Consider the following 27,299-nt stretch of genomic DNA (forward strand, 5'->3'; position numbering starts at 1 on the left):
TTACTGTGTTGGTTGTGCCGGACTGAGTCCGAGGAGTAAGGAGATCGGTTGGATTGGATGATGGAGTTGTTTGTGTGAGATTGGTTTATGCTATGAAATTTGTTGGCTGTTTCGGATTTAAATATTGGTGTTTTGAGTTTGACGTTGGTCATGATGAATATTGATGATTTTTAAGAGGTGATGATATATTTTTTGGATTATTGGTTTGGTGTTTTGGAAATGTTTAGAAGGGTTTTGTTAGGGCCTTTTAACATCTAGAAGTGTTGAGACCACAGGAAAGACCACAATAAAACCACTTTGTTTCCAAAGTGGGTGCACTCAGAAACAGAGAAGTTGGTAGAAGAAGGACTTCTGGTGTTCTTAGTTTTAATGTCTTTAAGTTTTATTAATATCTTGAGTTTCAGTAAGACTTTTGAAGTTATTAGTTTGATTTATTATGACTACCGGGAGATTTTGGACTCCTTAGTTTATGTTGTTGCAGTAATGACTTTGTAGAGTTTCAATGTGGTTATTTAGAGTACTTGAGATTGAGTTTTGCTAATAAAGTTCTGGAGTTTTATTTTAGTTCATGTTCTTAAGTGACAGATAATAATTCTCCAGGCCAACTGGGCTTGGGGCGTTACATTTGGTATCAGAGCCAGGTTTCGATCCTGGGACCTGTGGGTTATGGGCCCACCACGCTTCCGCTGCGCCACTCTGATAATTCACCACATGCATAAAATTTACGTCCTCATAAAAACAACATCATCAAGTACAAGTTGGCTCCATACCTACTGACCAGAAAACTCTTATCACATTTTGGTAGAAAAATGTTTGATCTCCCAAAACCATGAATTATTACACTTTTTCCTCAAAATCACCAAGAATGCCTTCTTGAATCTACACCAACTATCATCCTTAAATTGATATAGATCAAATCCCAAAATCTGCCATATCTTTAACCAACTCGTATAGTCACTCCTATCATCTCATATTGTAAACCCAACATCGCTCTAAACTACAGTACATCTCTAAAAACCAAACCACAAGAAAAAACTAAACTTTAAATCTTAAAAAGATTATCTCTTATACTCAACAAAGTAAGCTTGTCGGATCTAAAATCTCTAAACCTCAAAATCTCAAAACTCAATCATAAAGTCTGCAAAATTTAAAACCTTAAATATTCACAAAATCAGCTCTTATTCTATACAAATCTACACCTCAAATCTGAAGTTTCTCCCTAAACCCACGGATATCCAAAACTCAAATGTTTTTAGTCAGCAGAACCTCAAACCTATCTTTCTGTCAAACTTAGGTCAACTTCAAATGTAACGCCCCAAACCCAGATGGTCTGGAGACTTACTACCTGTCTCTTAAGAACTTATTTTCCAACACAACTAAAATAAAACTCAAATCTTTAATAGCAAAACTCAACATCAAGAGTTCTAAATAACCACCTTGAAAACTTCACAAAGTCATTACTGCAGCTAAAATAAACTAAGGAGTCCGTAATCTCTCGGTAGTCATAACAACCCAACCAATAATTTCATAAATCTTACTGAAACTCAAGATATTAATAAAACTCAAAGACATTAAAACTAAGAACACCAGAAGTCCTTCTTCTACCAACATCTCTTCAGCTTAAACACAAACAGCAATCTAATCCAGGTCTTCATTTGAACTCTCCACATCATCTGAGAAATATTATAATGATAGGGGGTGAGTTATCAACAACTCAGTAAGCAGAAATCATATGCTAGCGTGCAAACATGAGCATTTACAAAGTAGAGCATGCAGACAAAATATTTTCCAGAGTTATCATGCGGAACAGAACATATTTTCAAAAGTAACAGAGCGATGATTTTAAGACAAGTAAAACTCATAGTGCTTTGGCATAACATAAACTAAGTATCATCATCAGATCAAAACAGAGCAGAGACCATGTTTTACCCCCATGGTAGGGTTGTGCTAATCCCGGTGGCCAAACCAGGCAGAGACAGAGGTGAAATCTTTCCTTTATTCTTCTCAGAGCCACGAGTGTGCACACAGGAAATACCACAATAAAACCCCTTTATTTTCAAAGTAGGTGCACTCAGAGACAAAGAAGTTGGTACCAACCCAAACAGAGCAGAGCATAACAGAGCAGAGCAGAGCAAAGCAGAGACAGAGTCAGATACGAAAACCAGTACACCATGCCAAAGGTTTTCAGATGTTATATCAAAATAATACAGAGTATCAAAACAGAATCAGACAGTTTACACACACTGAACACAAAAGCCAGAACATCTTTTCAAATAAATGCATAACTTTTCATATTCTCAATATCGCTCAATTTTCAGATTTCAAAAATCACATGACAGAATTTAGCACATGTCTACACAATGCATGTCAGAACATATTTTTCTCTTTTTCGTACAGATTTCATGAGTATGCAAATAAACGACCGAGGTTGGTTTTGTTTTTCCCAAGTTCTCATTTCACCACAAAAATATGCAAAATTTTCAGAAAATCAACCTCAGTCTCAAATAATTCATGTAAAGCCTAGCATAGGAACCCCGCTTACTTGACTCCTGCAGCGCATTATCTATGACTGTTCTGCTGACTAAAAACATTTGAGTTTTGGATATCCGTGGGTTTAGGGAGAAACTTCAGATTTGAGGTGTAGATTTGTATAGAATAAGAGCTGATTTTGTGAATATTTAAGATTTTAAATTTTGCAGACTTTATAATTGAGTTTTGAGATTTTGAGGTTTAGAGATTTTAGATCCGACAAGCTTACTTTGTGGAGTATAAGAGATAATCTTTTTGAGATTTAAAGTTTAGATTTTTTTTGTGGTTTGGTTTTTAAAGATGTACTACAGTTTAGAGCGATGTTGGGTTTACAATATGAGATGATAGGAGTGACTATACGAGTTGGTTAAAGATATGGCTAAGAATGGGTAAAACCATATGTGCAGTACCAGAAAGTTTAAAGGTTTAATTTAAAATTATTATTATTATTATTTAAATTGAATTTATTTGGTTTTCTTTGATTTTATTTTATTTGAATTGAAATTATGTTATTTTATTTATTAAGTTTATTTTATTTTGTTCGTTTCGTTCAAAACTGAAAAGCGGGTTAAAGATTAAGTTATGGCAGGAATATGGTACGACTGAGAACACTATTGTTATATTTAGCAGAGTAAGCTTGAACTTTTATCAACTTGGTGTGCATTTATAATATCAAGGTTTGAAAGAAACGGCATAGTCTGGGTGATCTATTTGGGGAGTAAGATATTTGAGGTTTTCGATTTCATGGATGTATGACACGAGGCTTTAGGATAGAAGATTATAAGTTCAACGAACTTTAAGGATGGACTTACGGAAATTTCACCAAAAGTTTAAGGTTTTGCAGACTTTAGGGAATGATTGTTATCATTTAATGTTTTAGATTTTGAAAGCTTCGGGAGTCGATTGTTTTATTATTGGATATAAGTTCATCGATCTTACAGATTTCGGAGAATGATTCTGGTATAATTTAAGGTTTTAGAATTACATATTTGAAGGACTGAATTGAAATAAGATTTAAGTTTTTAATTCTGCAGGCTTGGTGTGCTAACTTGATTTATTTTGGAGACTGATTAGTATGTGACCATTAAGATGGGATTGATTAGAGTCGAGTTATTGATATAGGAATTTTCAAGGAGATTAATTCTTTAGAGATTGAAGGTATTAATCTAGTTTGGATAATAATTGTTATTAGTTCGGGGTTGTAATGGCAGATTTTGGGATTTGATCCATATCAATTTAAGGATGATAGTTGGTGTAGATTCAAGAAGGCATTCTTGGTGATTTTGAGGACCTGGATTAGATTGCTGTTTGTGTTTAAGCTAAGGAAATGTTGGTAGAAGAAGGACTTCTGGTGTTCTTAGTTTTAATGTCTTTTAGTTTTATTAATATCTTGAGTTTCAGTAAGATTTATGAAATTATTGGTTGGGTTGTTATGACTACCGAGAGATTACGGACTCCTTAGTTTATTTTAGCTGCAGTAATGACTTTGTGAAGTTTTCAAGGTGGTTATTTAGAACTCTTGATATTGAGTTTTGCTATTAAAGATTTGAGTTTTATTTTAATTGTGTTGGAAAATAAGTTCTTAAGAGACAGGTAGTAAGTCTCCAGACCATCTGGGTTTGGGGCATTACATTTGGTATCAGAGCCAGGTTTGAATTCTGCATACTATAAACCTTGGAGGTTTAGATTTCAGTGTAGGAACTTGAGGAATTTAAGGATGATCATGTGGATATTTAAGTTTGAGATTCTAAAAAAAAAAAAAAAAAAAACAAAACCCTTGTGATTGATTTTGATGGGATTTGAGGATTTAGATTTTTGCAAATTCTAAGAAATGATTTTTATAACATATCAGGTTTTAGATCCGGTAAGCTTATTCTGTAGGATGCTGGACATGATTTGGAAATTATCTAAGGTTTAGCTTTTGAAGTTGACCTAAGTTTGACCGAAAGATAGGTTTGAGGTTATGCTGACTAAAAACATTTGAGTTTTGGATATCCGTGGGTTTAGGGAGAAACTTCAGATTTGAGGTGTAGATTTGTATAGAATAAGAGCTGATTTTGTGAATATTTAAGGTTTTAAATTTTGCAGACTTTATGATTGAGTTTTGAGATTTTGAGGTTTAGAGATTTTAGATCCGACAAGCTTACTTTGTGGAGTATAAGAGATAATCTTTTTAAGATTTAAAGTTTAGATTTTTTTTGTGGTTTGGTTTTTAAAGATGTACTGCAGTTTAGAGCGATGTTGGGTTTACAATATGAGATGATAAGAGTGACTATACGAGTTGGTTAAAGATATGGCTAAGAATGGGTAAAACCATATGTGCAGTACCAGAAAAGTTTAAAGGTTTAATTTAAAATTATTATTATTATTATTTAAATTGAATTTATTTGGTTTTCTTTGATTTTATTTTATTTGAATTGAAATTATGTTATTTTATTTATTAAGTTTATTTTATTTTGTTCGTTTCATTCAAAACTGAAAAGCGGGTTAAAGATTAAGTTATGACAGGAATATGGTACGACTGAGAACGCTATTGTTATATTTAGCAGAGTAAGCTTGAACTTTTATCGACTTGGTGTGCATTTATAATATCAAGGTTTGAAAGGAACGGCATAGTCTGAGTGATCTATTTGGGAAGTAAGATATTTGAGGTTTTCGATTTCATGGAAGTATGACACGAGGCTTTAGGATAGAAGATTGTAAGTTCAACGAACTTTAAGGATAGACTTACGGAAATTTCACCAAGTTTAAGGTTTTGCAGACTTTAGGGAATGATTGTTATCATTTAATATTTTAGATTTTGAAAGCTTCGGGAGTCGATTGTTTTATTATTGGATATAAGTTCATCGATCTTATAGATTTCGGAGAATGATTCTGGTATAATTTAAGGTTTTAGAATTACATATTTGAAGGACTGAATTGAAATAAGATTTAAATTTTTAATTTTGTGGGCTTGGTGTGCTAACTTGATTTATTTTGGAGACTGATTAGTATGTGACCATTAAGATGGGATTGATTAGAGTCGAGTTATTGATATAGGAATTTTCAAGGAGATTAATTCTTTAGAGATTGAAGGTATTGATCTAGTTTGGATAATGATTGTTATTAGTTCGGGGTTGTAATGGCAGATTTTGGGATTTGATCCATATCAATTTAAGGATGATAGTTGGTGTAGATTCAAGAAGGCATTCTTGGTGATTTTGAGGAAAAAGTGTAATAATTCATGGTTTTGGGAGATCAAACATTTTTTCTACCAAAATGTGATAAGAGTTTTCTGGTCAGTAGGTATGGAGCCACCTTGTACTCGATGATGTTGTTTTTATGAGGATGTAAATTTTATGCATATGGTGAATTATCAGAGTGCGCAGTAGGAGCGTGATTTTTTTGTTGTAATTAGGAGTTCAAATTTTGTGTTGATTTTGAGAAATTAGTCGTGACTTGAATTTTTGAGACGATACTTGTAGTTGGAGACTAATCACTTAGTTGTACCAATTATGTTATTGATGGTTAACTTTGGAAATGACTATTAGGTTACCAAAGGTGGAATACAATGAATATTTGGAAGTTATACCGTAGGAGTCAATTGAGGTTAGTATAGATTATCGAATAGAGCTATTAATCATTGGGATTCCTTGGATGTTGTATTAAGGCTCTTGTGGAAAAATGAGATTTTGGATATCATAGTCACCCTAGGAATACTGGACGTGTTGTGCCACTGGGGGACTAATTGAGTATGATGGAACTGCCAATGGAAATAGACTTGAGAGAACATTACTCATGCTTGTTGGGAGTTGTTGATGGTATGGTCTTTTCAAGCGTGTTTTGGGTTGCATCTTCTATCCTGCTTTAGCGTCATGTTTGACCTTACAAATTTCGAGGACGAAATTTTTTTTAAGGGAAAGAGGATGTAACACCCCGTATTTTAGTGTATTTTTAATTGAAAGATTATTTGTTATTAATTTAAAAATTTATTCTCTTATTTTAAAATTGGTTGGATTTTTAGTGGGTTTATTTTTATGTTTTTAATTTTAGTGAAAATTATTCTGAAATGCTTTCTTATAATTGATTATTGTAATACATTTAAATTGTTTTTCATATTAAATTAGCTTATTATTGGGTTTAATTATTTATTTTCATTTTAATCACTGCGTTTGAATTATTTTATTTCACTTGCTGTTTTAAAATCGTTTCCATTGGATCATTTTTGTGACCCAAGATGTGAGGATTGGATCTCATTTCTTTTCCTACATTTTCTCTTTCCTCTTTTCTTTTCTTCCTTTTTCTTTTTCTTCTTTCTTCTTTCTTCCCCTTGCTCTCTCGCGCGCTGTAACCCCCCCTCCCTCTCTCTCTCCGTTCAATCCTCCTTCTCACCCCAGTGCCACCGTACGCCGGCGGTGGTCGACACCGCCCGGCTTCCCAGCACCCCCACCCACCGGCGACCTCTCCCTCCGATTTCCAGCCCCCAGCCGCGCCGCCGTTAGCCTCCAAGCACCACACGAAGCCACGGCATTCCTTGCACCACTGCGCCGCCGTCGCGCCACCTCCAGCCACCATCTCTTCACCACATCATCCTCGACCTCCTAGCAACCCAATGGACCCAACCCCACCTCCGATCTGTCACCGGTGAAGCCCCACCATCAATATTTCCGTTTTGGGTGTTTTTGCACTTCAACCGCCTATTGCGCCGCCACCCACGGCCAACCACCACCACCACTAGCTTCACCGACATCCCTAAGCCCTACCCTATCAATCTCGGGTCTTCATTTACACCCGTTCAAAAGTGAGTTTTTGAGACCCACGGCCACAGTGCATTTGACACTGTTTTGTTGCTGCGTTGTCACTTTTAGCACCTTTGTGATCTTTCAAAAATTATATTATAGCATTGTAAGTATTTTTCCAAAGAACTTTTGATATTTAAATGTATTTCTGCGCTAATTCATATTTACTGTGTTGGTTGTGCCGGACTGAGTCCGAGGAGTAAGGAGATCGGTTGGATTTGATGATGGAGTTGTTTGTGTGAGATTGGTTTATGCTATGAAATTTGTTGGCTGTTTCGGATTTAAATATTGGTGTTTTGAGTTTGACGTTGGTCATGATGAATATTGATGATTTTTAGGAGGTGATGATATATTTTTTGGATTATTGGTTTGGTGTTTTGGAAATGTTTAGAAGGGTTTTGTTGGGGCCTTTTAACATCTAGAAGTGTTTAGATATTTTTTTTCCTGTTGTGGAGTTGTGAACGGAGAGAGAGTAGTGTGTAGTGTCGTCCTGGTTAAATTGTTGACGATTGCTTGGGAGTATGAGCTGCTGAAATAAGTGTGAGTTAGTGATAATCGGAGTTGACATTGGTTTTGATGCTTGTATTGGACAATACTGAGATTGGTATAGAATATTTTTGGGTCGAAGTGTGGGCTGTCCAGATTGTTATTTGGTTGTTTGAGTTGGATTAAACTTGCTGAATTATGGTCTAGAAATTGGGTCTTAGGTTGTCTAAGACCAATTTTGTGTTGTTGGACTTTAATATTTAGTTTATATTTTTTTATGAATAGGTGACGAGACGGATAGAGACCGTATTCAAGTCATAGATAATGCGCTGCAGGTGTCAGGTAAGCGGGGTTCCTATGCTAGGCCTTACACGAATTATTTGAGACTAAGGTTGATTTTCTGAAAACTTTGCATATTTTTGTGGTGAAATGAGAACTTGGGAAAAACAAAACCAACCTTGGTCGTTTATTTGCATACTCATGAAATCTGTACGAAAAAGAGAAAAATATGTTCTGACATGCATTGTGTAGACATGAGCTAAATTCTGTCATGTGATTTCTGAAATCTAAAAAATGAGCTATATTGAGAATATGAAAAGTTGTGCATTTATTTGAAAAGATGTTCTGGCTTTTGTGTTCAATGTGTGTAAACTGTCTGATTCTATTTTGATACTCTGTATTATTTTGATATAACATCTGAAAACCTTTGGCATGGTGTACTGGTTTTCGTATCTGACTCTGTCTCTGCTTTGCTCTGCTCTGCTCTGTTATGCTCTGCTCTGTTTGGGTTGATACCAACTTCTCTGTCTCTGAGTGCACCCACTTTGGAAACAAAGTGGTTTTATTGTGATCTTTATTGTGTGCACACTCGGGGCTCCGAGAAGAATAAAGGAAAGATTTCACCTCTGTCTCTACCTGGTTTGGCCACCGGGATTAGCACAACCCTACCACGGGGTGAAACATGGTTTATGCTCCGTTTTGATCTGATGATGATACTCAGTTTATGTTATGCCAAAGCACTATGGGTTTTACTTGTCTTAAAACCATCGCTTTGTTACTTTTGAAAACATGTTCTGTTCCGCATGATAACTCTGGAAAATATTTTGTTCTGCATGCTCTACTTTGTAAATGCTCATGTTTGCACACTAGCATATGATTTCTGCTTACTGAGTTGTTGATAACTCACCCCTATCATTATAATATTTCTCAGATGATGTGGAGAGTTCAAATGAGGACCTGGATTAGATTGTTGTTTGTGTTTAAGCTGAGGAGATGTTGGTAGAAGAAAGATTTCTGGTGTTCTTAGGTTTAATGTCTTTGAGTTTTATTAATATCTTGAGTTTCAGTAAGATTTATGAAATTATTGGTTGGGTTGTTATGACTACCGAGAGATTACGGACTCCTTAGTTTATTTTATCTGCAGTAATGACTTTGTGAAGTTTTCAAGGTGGTTATTTAGAACTCTTGATATTGAGTTTTGCTATTAAAGATTTGAGTTTTATTTTAGTTGTGTTGGAAAATAAGTTCTTAAGAGACAGGTAGTAAGTCTCCAGACCATCTGGGTTTGGGACGTTACACCAAGTATGCATACTCTTTCTCCAGCACCTATAGTGGCCCTAACTAGAGTCATCACTCGATCAATAACTGGCAACTCTAGGCCTAAACAATTTTCTGACTTCCAAACTGTACCACTCAAATAAGTCCACCAAACATCCTATTAAAGCCTTACTCACAACAACCCTTCCTCGTGAACCAACTACATTCTCAGGCAATGGCAAACCCTCAATGGTTAGCTACAATGGATAGTGAGTTCGAGGCTCTATTGGATAATGAAACATGGACTCGTTGTCCAAGACCTAGAGATCGACATGTCATCAACGACAAGTGGGTTTATAAGCTAAAAACAAAAGCTGATGGCTCTATTGATAGATTCAAAGCTAGATTGGTAGCTAAAGGCTTTGAACAAAGAGATAATATGACTACACTGAGACCTTTAGTCTAGTAATAAAACCATCACAATTAAGCTGTTGCTAGCTTTTGCAAAACACTTCCATTGGCCCATTAAGCAGTTGGATGTTTCCAATGCTTTCCTCCATGGTATTCTTTATGAAGAAGTATTTATGGAGCAACCAAAAAGATTGGTGCATCAGAAGTATCCTAACCATGTATGTAGATTACATAAGGCCATCTATGGCCTTAAGCAAGCTCCTCGAGCATGGTACAATCGACTCACTCAAACCTTACAATGTCTCGGCTTTAAAGGTTCCCTGCTTGACACCTCTCTCTTTATGCTTCATAAAGATGACATTCATTTATTTGTGCTTATCTATGTTGATGACATTATTGTAATGGGGACACATTCTTCGAGTATTGAGTGATTGATTGAGAATTTACAAAAGGAGTTTATCCTACTTTCTTGGAGTACATGTACTCCAAAGAGGGGATGCATTTCAGCCAAGCAAAATATATTTGTGATCTTTTTAACAAAGTTGGCATGCTTGGAGCTAAACCTTACTCAGCACCATGCGTGTCTAGTAAGAAACTCAGCAAGTTTGAGGGAGACCCTGTCAAAGATCCTACAATTTATAGACATATCGTGAGGGCTTTACAATACTGTACACTCACATGGCTGAGATAGCCTTTTCAGTTAATCAACTGTATTAGTTTCTACATTGTCCCACTACAGTTCATATGACAGCAGTAAAAAGGGTATTAAGATATCTTAAAGGCATAATGGATTATGGCTTGTGGTTCCCCTCAAGTGCCCTATAGTTAAATGCTTACTGTGATTCTAACTGGGATGGTGATCCAACAGACAGGAGGTCTACAAGTGGATATGAGAATTTTCTAGGTAATTGCTTAATTTCCTAGCAAGCCAAGAAACAACCTGTAGTTTCAAGGTCCAGTACAGAAGCAGAGTATCGAGCAATGGCCATAAGTACTGCTGACTATATTGATACACATGCTACTTAAAGAACTTCAATGTCCACTAGTAACATCTCCACAATTATGGTGTGATAATATGGGAGCCATTGCACTTGCATCTAATCCTATTTTTCATGTTAGAACAAAATATGTGGAAGTAGATTATCATTTTATTAGAGAGAAAGTGTTGAACAAGACATTATTATTCACTACATTGAATTGAAGATCAATGTGCAGATATTTTTACCAAGGGTTTGATTGCTCCTCAATTTCTAGAGCTTAGAGACAAACTCATGATCATTAATCCTCCCATGAGTTTGAAAGGGGATGTTAAGATAAATCTGTCTTCAGCATCAGTTATCTCTTCCAGTAGACTAGAGGATGAGTCTATGAGTTAGGTGTTTATCAGGATAGAGTTATAGTTGGAGGTATGGTTATCCTTATCTCCTATATTTTAAGAGCTTGTACATATCAATTTGTTCATTGTAAATCTATACCTATAAATACAATACACGAAGGCAAATAATTTATACTTGCCAGCCTTCTATTTCAATATTTCTTTCTTTTTTAACTACTCTGTTGGTGGTTTGGTTTTTCTCAATAGTCGAATTTGTGTGATTTTACTACTTGGGAGTCTGTTGTTGGATACTTTTACATGTAAATTGCCCTTTGTAGGGCTCGATTGGGGATTAAATTCTCAGTATGGCTGATGATTTAACCAATCGATGGAAAAAATGCGTCTGTCTGATGTGGAAACTCGAAGGTTTTCATACAATGCTCAAATTTGGATTCCATGTTGAATTATGATGATCACTGCCCCTTCTTCAAACTTCATACCCGTAAATTCTTTAACAAGGAAGCGTTTAAAACGATGATGTGTAATGTATGGAACCTCATCAAGGATGTGAAGTTTTTTTTATTTGCAAGCAAGTTTATTCTTGGCTCAATTCTCTGATGAAGGCTTCATATGCTATCATAATATTATCTGAGATTAACCTGCCCGGTATGAAGACACTAGTTGTATGATATAACATCAGGTAATATCCTTTTGAATCTGTTTGCAAGATATTAGACTTTAACTTGTACATTCAATTGGTTGGCTTCAATGAAAATATAATATGGATCATAATAGTTTTATCAATATCCAATTCATATACATGACTTCAAATGTTCTCAATTTTTTCTCCAATATTTTTTTTTACTGCATTTAAATTATAAAGTCATGAGAATATTCATTTGAAGTCATGTATTACGTATGATCATAAATTTAGTACAAAATACTATCTTCCGACATTTTCTTATTCAATTAAATAAAACAAAATATTCATTTATTTTCTAATTATCTCTTGTAACAAATAGCTAAAACTCATCTTTGAAATACAATCTAAAAAGTAAATACGATGTTGAATCGTTTTGAGTCGACCAAATATGATGGAACCAATAAGAATAAATATCCTATTAAGTTAAAATAAAATCGATTAAGGCAATCGTTTGGATTGAATTGAGATTAATTTAATTCAGTCTAATTTTAAACTCAATCTAATATTCAAATATCAAATTTTCCTAAGGAGACTGCAATTATACCTAGAATTCATATTAGTCCTTGCAACAACGACGACAAACTGATATGGAGATGCACTACAAATGGTATCTTCTCAGTTAATTTAGCATACCATCTCCAAGTCTCTATGAATGAAATCAATAAGGGGCAAGCATTAGGGTGCCATACAACTAATGAAGGGGTCCTAAGGAAACTGCTATGGAAGCTTAGAGTGCCAAACAAAGTCAAAATGTTCCTCTGGAGATCAGCAAGGTACATTCTTCCTACCAGGGTAAACCTGCACAAAAGGAAGATCATGGATTCAACCATGTGCCCAATATGTCTAACTCACCCAGAAACCACGTCCCATGTTCTATGGACGTGCAAAGCAGCCCAAGATGTATGGAGCAATAGTTCGAGAAGATTACAGAGAAGCAGGACTGAGGAGGCTCCTTTTTACGAGTTGCTCACAGAGCTTCTATCTACTCTTCCTATAAAGGAACACACTAAGCTAGCTCTCACAGCTAAGGAACTCTGATACAGAAGGAACAAATTTATCTTTGAATCCAGATTCACCTCACCTCAACAGGTTTTAAAGCTTCTCTCCACCAGCATATCAGACTTGGATGAGTTAGAAAGACACCAACAAAAGATAACCCCCAAAGGGAAGTCTCCTGCCAAGTGGTGTAAGCCTCCTACCAACAGTTATAAAATAAATTGGGATGCAGCCATTGACAAGGTCAACTACAAGGTGGGCATCAGTGTGTCAATCAGAGATTGGGATGGCCTTGTGACAGCAACACTCAGGAGCCCTTGTTACTCTTTTCCTGATCCACTTCTGGGAGAAGCATTATCTGATTTGAGAGCAATGCAATTAGGCATCGAGATTAGACTTAACAATTTCTTCTTCGAAGAGGATTCAAAGTAGGTGGTAAACGGCACAAATGATTCAGCTGAAACTGGAATACTGCAGGACTGATCTTTCAAGACATCAAGAAATTACTACGCTCATATCTATATTGGTCTGTTTGTTATGTACCTCAACAAGCCAATGTAGTGGCTCACTACCTGGCTAAGAGTTCACTTGACCTATCTGAGGTCTCAATTCATGTAGAGGATTATCCTCAATGTATTCACAATCATCTCTTCTGAGATATTAATATGAAGTTCTCTTTTCTCCAAAAAAAAAAAAAAAAAGAAAAAATTGGTTAGCTTCAAAGAAAATATAATATAGATCATAATAGTTTTATCAAGATCCAATTCATATACATGACTTCAGATGTTCTCAATTTTTTCTCCAATATTATTTTTTACTGCATTTAAATTATATGAGAATATTCATTTGAAGTCATGTATTAGGTATAATCATAAATTTAGTACAAAATACTATCTTCCGACAATTTCTTATTCAATTAAAAAAATAAAATATTCATTAATTTTCTAATTTTCTCTTGAAACAATTAGCTAAAACTCATATTTGAAATACAATCTAAAAAGTAAATACGATGTTGAATCGTTTAGAGTCGACCAAATATGATGGAACCGATAAGAATAAATATCCTATCAAGTTAAAATAAAATCGATTAAGGCAAACGTTTGGATTGAGTTGAGATTAATTTAATTCAGTCTAATTTTAAATTGAATCTAATATTTAAATATCAAATTTTTAAATAATTAAATTTATTTCAACTTAAAACTTATTTACATGTAGAATCCATAATTTTTTTTAACTCAACACATATTTATATACAGAATTCACAATCTTTTTTAACTTTCTATAAATACATTTAAATTCATCTTAGATAGATCCTACAAAACTCACTCCACCATTTCAACTTATTACTATTCATAAAAAATCTAACTCATCTTAACTAAGTATCAAGAATATCTTAAGTATTCTCAGCATACTTCACTACTATTAATTATTTTATTATTACTTTTTATCTATTTTTTTTATTATTATTTAATATTATATTATTTCTTTTTTATTATTTTTTTATTATTATTCACCACTCTTTCCAATATTTCTCCCCACCCAAACGTATCTAATATCTAAATCGATCTAAATTTCAAGTTTTATTTGAAAATAGAAATAAAAAATCGGAGGCATCCAAGTGGGCTGAACCGATAAAGCTGAAAAACTCAAACTGGAAAGTACGTTAATGTGACTTGCTCCTATCCAAAAACATTGAAAAGGGCAATTGTCCACCAAAAGGGTCAAAAAGCGGGTTCTTTGCATTTACGACCAGTCATTAATTGACACGTTTTACAGAAGGTAGGCTACATGGACGACCAAATTGGGGACAGGAACAGCATCGTAGGTCAGGAGACGTGGTGGGTCCCAGTCCTCGTCAGCTACTACTCAGATCCTATCCAGTTATCTTCGTGTCCTTTCGCTGGCACTGCCACCTGATTATTTTCACAACAAACTATACATTCCATTTCCTGTGGGCAGAATGGTGTGGTAAACAGAAGCGTGTTAATTATTATAATTAATATTCAATAATAATATAATAATTAAAATAAACTAAAATCACTTTCCAAGTTTCCAGCTCTACATTAATTCGGATTTTATGCATGGAAAACGAAATATTTATATAATTTTTTATACAAACAAATTTAAATGATGAATATTTTTATAAAATAATATTATTTTATAAAAATATCCTTAATATAAAACATAATTATATAAAATATTATAAAAACTATATTATAAGTATATCATTACTTTTTATACATGTAGGCCAATGCGAGTTTATTCTTTAATTCAAGAACACTAACAATGTTTATTAACATAAATGTCTTGAAAAATTCTTACTTATTGTACTCTTTATTTTTTGATAACTTTTATCGTCTTTTTATATGATACTAAACGATTAGAAAATAAGTAAAAAGTTATAAATATTTTTGTAAGGGGAGAAATCCCTAAGGACCTGGCTCAGGATAAAGACCCAGGCTCCGGGCCCACGACTTGAGAAGGGCCCGGACATTCTAGAAGGAAGGACACGAGGTAGGAGCTTTGGCAGAAGGTTGGGAGATCGTGCGACCTGGCACCTCTGATAGAGACATTCCTAACCTTGACACGACAGGGCAAATTGACCGATTGTCAGAAACGTCCTCATCCTTGACATCGTTGCCCGGACGAAGCAGGAGGGAAAGTGAGCTTGCACAAGGCCACACCACATTTAATGGAGCAGGGTCGAGACTGTCCGGGCCATGCTGCATTTAATGCATACCAAGGGTTGGCATGAGGCGGCATGCCCCCTGGTAGGTCTGGGGGGAGGTAGGAGCCTGGCATGGACGTGCGATCCCCATACGGAGCCGCATGACTAGTCACTATCACCTCGGAACTCATCTCAACCAGGTATAAATACTCCTCACTCCGCAGAGAAGGGGTTACTTATATCTTTGAGCACTCTTTGCTATTTCATTCTGACTCTCATTTATCTCTTAATCTTCAACTTTAGACTAATTTGAGCGTTGGAGGTACCACAGCCTCCGAGCTCCCCCATTCTCCCTCTTGCAGGGAAAAACCCGAGTGCTACCAGCGTGGAGTTGCCCAAACCTGCAAAACACGACATCAATAATGTTTTCAATTACTTAAATGCCACATTAAGTTATAAAAATCATGAATATCACTTTTCAAATATCTGAAATACTCAACTTATGCTTGATGTCAAGAGGGTATTTCTTTATTTGATTTTGTATTAGATGGACAAACTGAAAATAATGTCTACGCCTCTTTGAAATTGCTCGTATTAATTTTACGGCGTCTAATGTGTTATATGATTTAATGATTAATGTTCGTTGTTTTTAGTACATTAATTGAAAATAAAATCAACAGCATAATCTTGGCTTTACAAAGAAATCTTACCTCTACAAAAAGAAATAAAAAATAATTTTATAAAATAATACTACTTCATTGTAAAGATCATTTTTATGATAAAAAAAAAAAAAAAAGATGCCTTGCATATCATAGTATGTCATGTCTATTGGTAAATTCTATTTTTGTAATTCCTTTCATTTTATAATCTTTTATAATAAGTGCCTCTAATTTTATAGTGTTAAAATATGTATAAGAAGTGCTGGATTCACAATAGATTTAGCGAAAGTAAATTTTTTAAATTGATATAGCTAGATGTGATTTGATAAATCTAAAAAAGCTTTATAGGCCTTGTTTAGATTCGAAACTCACCTCAACTAATCTCATCTCATTATTACAACTTTTTTAAATTCTCACATAAAATAAAATAAACAATCCAAAATTTTTAAATTCCAAAACAATAATTTTAAAAATAATATTATAATAATATTTTATTTAACTCATCTAAAATCATATCAACTTATCTCTGAATTCAAACAAGACCATAATCTAATGCATCATAATAAGACATATTAATTTATAAACTCATTTTCAATCATATTTATTTGTGAATAAAATATTTCTCAATATGTATTAATTCACTTGCTTATCGATAAGATGTTGCCAGTGGATAACAAAAATAGTAAGCATAAAATATCAATGCATAAGCTAAAAATAAACAAAATTATTTGATAAAATAGTTTATGATCAAATAGCATTATTATTATTAAAATAATTGACAATTCAAAATCAAGAGCTTGAATGATTGTGGGCGCGTATTTAAAAGAAGTTAATAAACCGCGGATAGCGAATTTATTAGTTTAGAGATAAATATGTAATGATGAGTTATTTAATTGATGGTGATTGGAAAAAATAATTATTGCTCGGAGTCAACATCTTAATCATGCACATACTCTATCAATGTAAATTTTAGAATAGTGTATAAAAATGTTTTAATCTCATTCATCATATTTATTTTATAATAAAAATAATTTTATAAAAATAATATTTTATATAATTATAAATATATAAATATCACGTAATTATTTAAAAATAATAATATTTATTATTAAAAATTATTTTTTATGTGAATCTAATATTTAATTATTTTTATTTTTTAAAAAAGATTATAAAAAAGAATAAGATTTATTATTAAAAATTAACTTTTTATGTGAATCTAATATTTAATTATTTTTTCAAATTATTTTAAAAAAGAATAAGATTTATTATTAAAAATTAATTTTTTATATGAATCTAATATTTAATTAATTTTTTAAAAAAAATTATAAAAAAGAATAAGATTTATAATTAAAAATTAATTTTTTATGATAATCTAATATTTAATTAATTTTTTTTAAAAATATTATAAAAAAGAATAAGATTTATTATTAAAAATTAATTTTTTATGTGAATTTGATATTTAATTATTTAAAAAAAGATTATAAAAAAGAATAAGATTTATTATTAAAAATTAATTTTTTTATGTGAATCTAATATTTAATTATTTTTTTAAAAAAGATTACAAGACTCTTATCCATTATACAATTATAAATATCATTTGGCAAAAAATTTTAAACATATTCTAAATTATTACAATAAGAACTTAATAAATAAAATTGTCAAAACTAAAGGTCCAAATGTGGTCAGTTAAGCAATGTACTGTATACAGTGCACAATGAGTTGGAAAAGCGGCCTTTATATTCCAACACAATCAATTATTTCGTCAAAGATATTGATGGCATTTGGTCAGTTCTGGCGTGTCTGTGTCTATGTGGGTGTTTTGCAGTTTTCTAGGATGATCAAAATCTGAACCGTTCGTCTTCTTCGAGAAACGGTTTATCTAGCCAATCCCATATGAATCACACGAGTCCTACGTAACACGCACGCGCATGAATATGAATTCCGTGCCGTGTAGTAAAAATCCCATCTTCGATTTTTGAGGAGTAGGAAGATTTTTTTTACAGAGAGAGAGAGTTCAGTTCGGATTCTAATTATGTTTTTAAATCTGTTCTTTGGAATTAACAAAACAAAAAAGTCGGCTCTCCCTTTTCTGTTTCGACATTAACATATATATATATATATATATAAACAGGACCTTCGTATTGTTCTCTGGCAGCTGAGTCTCCCCCCTAAAACGTCTGTAATTTCTGGCCTTGGGAAAAGCGATACATTGTGTTTTGAAGGTGGGGTTTTTCTGCTTTGAGTTTTTGTTATGCTGTGTTTTGTTCTTTGAGTTGTAATATTAATGTTAGTTTTTTATTTTTCAGATAATTCATTAAGTTGCTTTTTGAATCATCTGCGGGTTCAGAGTTATAGAAAGAATGGAGAGTGAAACCATGGCTTCATTGTCTTCTCAAAGTTCTGCAATTTCTGAACTTAGTGATGAAGATGTGTCTGCGTTGGAAAACGGATCTGGGAATTACGGGTATGCCTTATGTTTCTTCTGCTGATAGCATCTTTATTTATTATTATTATTTTAATGGTTGTTCTGTAAAGCTCACTTTTGGATCTGGGTCTCTTTGCTTTTGACAATCCAGTGATTCAAAATCTCGGTTTCTTTGTGTTTGCGGGCAGGTGCTCCCATTACAGGAGGAGATGCAAGATCAGAGCGCCTTGTTGCAATGAGATTTTCGATTGCAGGCATTGCCATAATGAAGCAAAGGTCTGTACTTATATTTATACATCTAATCCTTTCTTAGTTCTGTTTTTCTCTCTCTTTGCTTCTGTTCTTGATAACAACTTCTATATTCTTGCTCCAATGTTTATTCTTCCTAATTTTTTTTTTTTTTGGTACATGAGCAGAATTCCATGGAAACCGATCCTCTTGATCAACATGATCTTCCACGCCATGAAGTAGAACAGGTTGGCAAAGTTTCTTCTTTTTTTCTTCAGTTTACGAATTTCAAGTGGGCTGAAAGGTGTCTCTACTTTTGGAAATTATTATAGATTTATACTTTTTTCCTGATGGATAGATACATTAGGATGCCGTCTCTCCGTGTTATAATGCATGACAAAAGCTGTTGTACTCAAGCTGATTTGGATTTAGAGATGAGATGGTTTTAGACAAAATATGAAAGTTGAAAAAAATATTGTTAGAATATTATTTTTAATATTAATAATGTTTTGGGATTTGAAAAAATTGAATTGTTTATTATATTTTATATGAAAATTTGAAAAAGTTATAATGATACGATGAGATGAGAAGAAATATTTTTTAAATCCAAACGTCGCCTATTCATTTGTTATTGTTACGTTCTTTGACAAGCGGACTGCATGTGTTGGTATGCCTCTGGTTCTGTCACCATAGTTGGTCTTGCCTAGGCTTAGCCTAGTGAAGGAATCATGGCAAAAATTAAAAGCAAGGAGAAGAATGCTAGCTTTTGCAAATAGAGGATTGATGTCAGTAGCACTTCGTTGAAACTCTTTTTCTTTTCTTTTCTCTCTCTTAGAAAGAGAACTGTTGCCAATATGGGGATAGTGGACTCTCAGTTATTAAGATAGAGGAAGTTACAAATTCAGGGTTTGATTATGTGCGAGAGGTTTTAAGGTCGGCTAACTAATAACTGGATTCCTTAAAAGCTATTGTTGGCTTTCTTGCCTCTTTCACCACACCCACATTGATGTTGGATTTGGTGCCAAAATTCATCTCTAATTAATCTAGGTGCATTATTTCCAAACTTTTGAGCTGTTCTTCGATTCTGGAAAATGATATTTTTAAAGTATTTTTAAGTTTAAGGATGATAGTAATTTGAGTCATATTGCATAGATAAACAAATACAATATGTATGTGTGCGTGTGTGTACTCTTAGAAGTAAATCATCACTCTGCATTTGACCATTAGCATTGCCAGAAACAGAAAATTAAAGGAGGGATGGGATTTTATTTGGCAATCAGTTATCACGTTGACACTCTGTGCTTGCTCTTTGCATTTCATGTCTCTTGAGAGCAATATAGTTTATGCAGATACCAAAATATTTGCATTTAGGATGATACTTTGGTTGTTTCAAGGTTTTTCTTTGACCCTTAGGTAAATAAATGGATATCTTGGGATGATGAAAAGACAAATTGCTTCTGAAATGACTCATACTAATAAGAAAAGCAAGAAAGAATGTAAAAAGCATTTATTTTATAGGGTTTTACCTATCAAAAAAAAAAAATATTTTATAGGGTTTGATTTTGGTGGTCGTAAAATTGGTGTTCTTTTATCGGTCTCTTGTATTTGTCTCTAGTTCTTCACTAGGTGAACAGGTGCCTTCTCTTCTATACATCCTATATACTTGGGCTACGTATATTCTCTACTTTATCAATAAAATTTCTTTTACCTATGAAAAAATGTAGTATGTTATCTTACTTTCTTCACTTCTCTAATTTGTCAAAGTTTTGTTCTGATTTACAGGTCATCTGCTCCCTATGTGGTACAGAACAAGATGTAACTTCCCTAAATACTACACTTGAAAATTTAGTGCCAATTTTGGAGATTTTTTTTTAATTTTTTATGTTGATCTTATCGTTTTTGTACTATAATCAGGTTCAGCAGTATTGCATGAGTTGTGGCGTTTGTATGGGAAAGTATTTCTGTACAAAATGCAAGTTTTTTGACGATGATGTAAGTTCCAAAGTTTCGAGCCAGATCCATTGGAAAAAGATGAAGATTTCTCTCTCTCTCTCTTCATTTTAATTTTTGGATAAAAAAGATTTCTCTCTCTCTTCATTATTCTTGTTGGTTATTTTTTGTATGCTGGTTTGCAAATTTCATTTTTAACTTATACAACCTATTTGTTCCTCTTTCAGACTTCAAAGAACCAATTCCACTGTGATGAATGCGGAATCTGCAGGTTAATTTTATAATTCATTTCTTTCTTATCACTTCATTAATTCCTTAATGACTAGAGAGTTTTATATGCTTTCATTTCCTAAGTCTTTGCTTGTTAATTTATTTTTACAGAATTGGAGGCAAGGAAAATTTCTTCCACTGCAATAAATGTGGTAAGTGAGGGGTTGCCTAATTCTTGACCATTGGCTGAACATCATCTTCTACTTCTTCTTATCTTGCAATTTTTTGCTCAGAATGTTGCTACTCGAAGTCTATGGAAGATGGACATCAGTGTGTTGAAAGAGCAATGCACCACAATTGCCCGGTTTGCTTTGAGGTATTATACAGTACTGATGTTTGATAAAAATGATATATATATATATATATATATATATAATCAGTGAGATGAGGGCCTCTGTTTTGTTTGCAGTTTCTGTTTGATTCAATGAAAGCGATTACTGTCTTGCGATGTGGACACACAATACATGATGAATGTATGGAAGAGATGATGCAACATTTCCGGTGAGCATTTGTTTCTTCTTCACTTGCATGTCCGTTGTGTTGTGCATGCAAGACGTGCAATATTATAACAGCAATAATAAAATTAGACTTCTAATTCTCGAAGTCTGCACAATCTTCCTCTTTTCTATAATTTCAAACTTATTTATATTTTTTATTCTTGCTTCGTCATGCCTATTGATTTTCAACTCTTTGGGCGAATTTTCGGTTAGGGAGAATCAATTCATTCGTCTTGCAGGTACTCATGCCCCATCTGCTCAAAGTCCATCGGTGATATGTCCAGTGCATGGGCAAAGCTTGACAAAGTGGTAAATGGGTACCTCCACTCTTTGTTTTCCAGGAAAAATTGACCTTGTACTAATAATATTGTTCTTCATGCCCTGACATGCTTTTACTTAACTTCATATGCAGATTGCCTCAACTCCAATGCCTGAAATATACTTGAATAAGATGGTAAGTAACTAAGCGTAGCATGAAGACCTTTGATTCTTTAATGGCAACTGGTTGCACATATCTCTGATCGAGATTTCGTATGATCAGGTCTGGATTCTCTGCAATGATTGTGGAGCAAATTCTAACGTTCGATTTCACGTTATGGCGCATAAATGCCTAAGCTGCAAGTCTTACAATACAAGACAGATCCAAGGAGAACCAACTGCACCGTGCGCATCGAGGGTGGCTGAGACAATGAGCTGTCACACTGGTTGATCGAGAGGCTTTTAGATTAACCAACCATTCGTTTTTCCAGGGGAAGCCAAGCTTTTGTTAGAAATGTTTGTATAATGTTCAATCATATATACAAACATTATACAATTTACTTATAAAAAAAATGTTTGTATAATGTTCAATCAGTAATCGGCTCATGATTTCCAAAACAAAAGAAAGGAAAAGGAGGGAGAAGAAAAGAAAGGGTTCATGATTTAATGTGCCGATTGGGTTCAATGTAAAGCTTGTCTGGGCTATTTTCAATCATAATTGTCATCATTCTTTTTTATATTCTGGAACATCTCCGTATTTTTGCCTACAAATGACAGGAGGCACAGCCTTCAGTACCGGATTCTAACTACCATTCCTTCTAAACTGAAATCTGCTGGAAATTGTACCTGCAATATCGGTCGAATAATTTTCTGTGCTGAAGTTTTAAGGCTTTGTTTAGATGTTGAGCTGGGTTGAAATGAGTTGAGTTTTTTATGAATAGTAATGAATTGAGATGGTGGAGTGAGTTTTGTGGGGCCTATTGAAGATGAGTTTAGATGCGTTTGAATGTTAAGATGAGTTTAGATGTATTTATGAGAAGTTGAAAAAAAGTTGTGTCTCGGTTATAAAGAGATGTTGAGTTGAAAAAAATTGTGGATTTCACGTATAAAGATGTTTTGAATTGAAATAAATTTAGTGATTTGAGAGTTGAGTGTCTGGATGTTTGACACGGTTTAAAATTAGATTAAACTAAATTGATCTTCAATCCAAGTTCTAAAGACGGCCTAAAGCTCTGCACAGATTTATCATTTGTTGGTTGATTGGTCGCAGCCACCTGAACACTGCTGGACTTAAAAACAGTGTTGGCAACTTGGAATTTTTTAAAACTCAAATTTTCTCAATTCTCCAGACAGTTTATATGCAAGTGTAGTTTTTCTAATCAAAATAACATCTTGACTACAGTAACAAACAACTAAAGTTAACTACAGCAAAGCAAAAGAAAAAGAAAATCCCTATAAAAAATTTTCTTTCGAAGCATTTTTTAAAACCAACCTCACTTATATTTTTTAAAGTCCCTATAAAAAAACATTTCAAAGAATTTTTCCCTTCAAAAATATTCCACCACTTGTGCAAAATTCTAAAAAGAAAAAAAAAAAAAAAAAATCCTCATTTATCAAAGCTTTCTAAAAAAGAATATAAAACTTTTTCTTAAGAAAATCTTACATCCAAGCATGCAAGGTCTTTTTTTTTTTTGGCTGAATAATACATGGAAGAAAAAGGAAGTGCACAGATTAACGGGTTTCATACACTTCATCCTCTGTAACAATATGATTAGGAACTTCTGGTCCATCTATGCAATTACCCGAGTATAGCTTCTGACTTTCTTCTGATCAGTACGTAGATCTCTGATAAAGCTCCATTCTTTTAGCAAGCCCTTCATTCTCTTGATTCAAACCACTACTTCCAATGCATCTCCTTCGATTATTGCTTCGGTATTTCCCATGTAGTCCGCTAATTTGCAAGCAACCTAAGCAGCACCCAGCTCCGCTTCATAAGAGTGTTGTAGAAACCATAGGAGTCGGTAATAAAGTTCATCAATCACATACCATAGCATTTATATCTTCATGGGAGTATTGCTTTTTTCAATAAAAACAACAACTAGAGGTGATGAATTCTGCACCGTTTCTACTGAATATGATCTCTTCTGCACACAGCAGCAACAAGGAAAGTGAATCATGAATGTATTGTTTATTTCTCTACGTATGCATGTTTTCAAAAAATAAAAAATAGCTGATTAGTATGTTAACTGCATGGTTTACTATTTACTGAATATTCAATTCATTTTGTGTTTAAAACATAAACGTCCACACAATGAAGAAGCTGGGAAGCGTGGTATTACTACGGAGGGAGAGACGGCTGCTTAGTATTGTCCCTGTTGGTTCAATCTCATGATGATGAGTTTATGTTGGTTGTTGGTTTTTATGCTTTTAGGATGGGTCCCTTTTGGGACACTGTTGGGTTTGAAAACTAAACTTGTATTATTTTGGGAAGTGGCGTAAATATTTGTGGAGGTTGTAGGTGACCCGTACTATGGCTTAGGGCCTTTCTTTTGTACTTAATGGGGGCGGAGTCCCAACTTAACCCAAACTATTTTATTTTATTACGGATATGTGATGGACTTTGAAAGTCCTCTGTGTGGATGTATGTTTTGGAAAATGTGTTCTCCGTCCTAATAGGAAATATAGGATATACGTATTTTATATTTATATTGGTTGCACACAATTAGAAAGGAAAAAAAAAAAAAGAACATGTTAATTTAATAATTCCTCCCTTCCTAGGGCGGGGTTGTTACATGAATATTCTAGTGAAACTCTTCTGTCCACTTTGGAATATTAAAAATGAAGTTGTTACTCTTGGATCGACAAAGAACGTAAGCGGATCTCGAATGAATCATTGTGGAAAAGATACCAGAGCAGAGTAGCACTTAAAGGTAATGGGTGTAACATATGAAAAATACGGTGAAGGTGAAATATGCGAATTGCCGCATAAATTAATTATGACTTAGTCACTGGAAGAAGTAGCGTTGAAAGGCAAGAACTGCCTTTTGTATGGTAACAACTGATAAGAGTTTTAATAAAGAAGCATTTAGATCAACAATGCCTCAAGTTTGGAGATTAGATGGTTAGGTCCATTTCACTGATGCAGGAGAAAACAAGTTTCTAGTGGAGTTTCAAACTGTCTTAGATTTAAGGAAGATTCTCAATGGCAGGCCATGGACTTCTGACCCATCTTTAATTGCCATTCAAGAAGTGGATGTCAGCATTCCAACCAGTGCTATTGCTTTCTCTCATGAACCTTTCTGGGTGCAGTTGCATAACATACCACCGGCTGGCATGAATAAACATTATGGGGAACTCATTGCCTTTGGAATAGGACAGGTTCTAGAGGTGGAAGTCGATGAAGCTGGATTAGGTTGGGGCAACTTTCTCAGGGTGAGAGTACTAGTGGACATCACCAAACCTTTGGCTCGTGGTAAGTGGGTTCAAGGGACTCATAAAAAATCATGGATTGCCTTCAAGTATGAAAGCCTTCATAATTTTTGCTTCAAATGTGGGGTGTTAAAACCCAAGGGGAGGGGTTACCCTTTGTTTAAACTGAATGATGAATTACCAATGCAACTTGGCTCATGGCTGAGGGTTGAGGCTCCCAAATCTTGCATCAAGGAGTCTAAGAGATACAATGACAAATCAGAGATCACACGGCTAGGAGGAGGTTCCTGCCACCAGTCCATGGCATAGGAGGATGAGCATAGCAGAAAAGGAAGTTCTGATTTGGAGGTTTTCTTGGCAGATTCTTAGGAAAAAATCAAGGGAGGAGATGATGGAAATCATCTTGTGATGTCCACAAATTTTGACCCAGGCTTAAATCTCTCACAGAATCAGCTTCCTTTTATGGACCCTTTAGCTAATTTAGAGGGGGTCATTTCCAAGAATTGGTCCTTCAATCATGCTAATGATCCACATCCAGGTCAGCACTCTACATATTGTCTTGGTACTTTCTCTCAATCTGGTGAGTAGGCTCGAGTGGATGTGGAATCAATTATTGGAAAAGAGGGAGTCTAGCTTAATGTTATTAGTTCACCCTTGGTTGCTAATGACTCGGATCATGACATGGACATGTCAGTAGGGGAGATGAGTCCTATACTGCTTTTTAAATCTCCTAGCCTAGTGGATGAGGAAGAACATGATTCTGTGGGCTTCTGTTTCTACAAAGGCAATGTAAAAAAGAGAGCTAGTTGGAAGAGGAGAGCCCGAGAAGTTCCTCCTAATAGTTTGGAGGGGGGACTTGTAACTAGAGGAAGGGCCAGAAGGAGGGCAAGTACCAATTATCTGGATCATACTTCTCAACCTCACAATGCTAAGAAAACTAAGGCAATGTACAACACTGAAGTTCCTGCCTCATCAACCCTTAAGGTGGTTGCTGCTTTGCAGCCCCACCAAGAGCAATGATTTGCCTTAGTTGGAACTGCCGAGAGCTTGTGAACCCTCGGACAGTTCGAGAACTGCACCATTTGGTGTGTCAAAAGAGCTGAAACATTGTTTTCCTCATGGAAACAAAGTGTACTAGAAGTAAGGTGGAAATGATCAGAAATCAATTTGATTTTTCTCATAGTTTTATTATTGACAGTAGAGGCCTCATTGGAGCCATTGCATTGTTGTGGAAAGGAGACAATGTCGTTAATTTATTGTCTTATACTAGGCATCATATCTCAGTTAAGGTGCTCAGTCTAGAGGGTGATCAAACATTTATTCTCACTGGGTTTTATGGACACCCATAAGCTATTAAAAGAGTGGGTAGCTGGGATCTGTTAAGAGGTTTGAAACCTTGGAATGGTTAGGCTTGGATCTACCTTGGAGATTTTAATGAAATCTACCATCAATATGAGAAAGTTGGTGTTGCTGAAAAAACTTACAGAATGATGGAGACTTTCAGATTTGCAATTGAGGACAATGGCCTAAATGACATTCCTTTTGAGGGTGATTTCTTTACCTGGAGCAATAGGAGAGAGGGGGTCCATTTCACAAAAGAAAAACTAGGGCTTTGGGGAATCTGTCTTGGTTCAATTTGTTTTATGAGAGCAGTGTAACAACTCTAAGTGCTCAATGCTCAAACCAAACCCCCATTTTGCTATATGTTGCTATAGGTTTGGATTATGGGGAGAAGAAACAAAGGCCCTTTAGATATGAAGTCAATTGGGACTCTCGAGAAGAATGTGGTGCTTTGATCAAGAAGGCTAGGGACAGTACATTACAGCAGAGATTGAAACCACACAAGGTCTTCACAGATGCAAGGAGTACCTTATGCAATGGAGCAAGAATTCATTCAAGAACAATAGGAAGTTCATAAATTCCAAGCTCAATTAGATAAAACAGCTCCAAGTGATGAATAAAGGGTACTGCAATGAGGATATTAACCAACTTAGAGTGGAAGTTGATAAGTTGCTAGAAGAGGACACAAAATGGAAGCAAAGAGTCAAGCAAACATGGCTCAAGGAAGGCGACAGAGATACAGAGTTCTACCACATGTGTTCCAATCAAAGGAGAAAATCAAATGCCATCAAGAAGATCTCTAATGAAGAAGGTATTACTG

The 27,299-nt window shown here is 34.5% G+C and overlaps 1 protein-coding gene and 1 non-coding gene across 4 annotated transcripts; one reads left to right on the plus strand and one right to left on the minus strand.

Moving 5' to 3' along the window:
* Window positions 1-629: 629 nt before the first annotated feature.
* On the minus strand, window positions 630-701 carry TRNAM-CAU. The gene has a single exon. It is a non-coding gene; the product is annotated as a tRNA-Met (tRNA).
* A 17,144-nt stretch (window positions 702-17,845) lies between these two features.
* LOC121239816 (E3 ubiquitin-protein ligase RZFP34) lies at window positions 17,846-22,442 on the plus strand. Of its 3 annotated transcripts, none has more exons than XM_041137143.1 (13): window positions 17,846-18,303; window positions 18,388-18,545; window positions 18,695-18,782; window positions 18,923-18,982; window positions 20,517-20,549; window positions 20,649-20,726; window positions 20,912-20,955; window positions 21,066-21,106; window positions 21,188-21,270; window positions 21,364-21,455; window positions 21,691-21,760; window positions 21,864-21,905; window positions 21,993-22,442. In XM_041137143.1, the coding sequence occupies exons 2-13, from the start codon at window positions 18,442-18,444 to the stop codon at window positions 22,158-22,160; spliced, it is 903 nt and encodes a 300-aa protein (XP_040993077.1). In that variant the 5' UTR covers window positions 17,846-18,303; window positions 18,388-18,441; the 3' UTR covers window positions 22,161-22,442. The 3 variants fall into 3 exon arrangements, with proteins under 3 accessions (XP_040993077.1, XP_040993078.1, XP_040993079.1); XM_041137144.1 differs by having other exon boundaries at window positions 18,115-18,303; window positions 21,691-21,768; window positions 21,993-22,136; XM_041137145.1 differs by having other exon boundaries at window positions 18,115-18,303; window positions 21,665-21,768; window positions 21,993-22,091.
* Window positions 22,443-27,299: the final 4,857 nt, after the last annotated feature.

This window comes from Juglans microcarpa x Juglans regia, chromosome 7D (assembly GCF_004785595.1).
Source record: "Juglans microcarpa x Juglans regia isolate MS1-56 chromosome 7D, Jm3101_v1.0, whole genome shotgun sequence".
In the NCBI taxonomy this organism is placed as follows: Eukaryota; Viridiplantae; Streptophyta; class Magnoliopsida; order Fagales; family Juglandaceae; genus Juglans; species Juglans microcarpa x Juglans regia.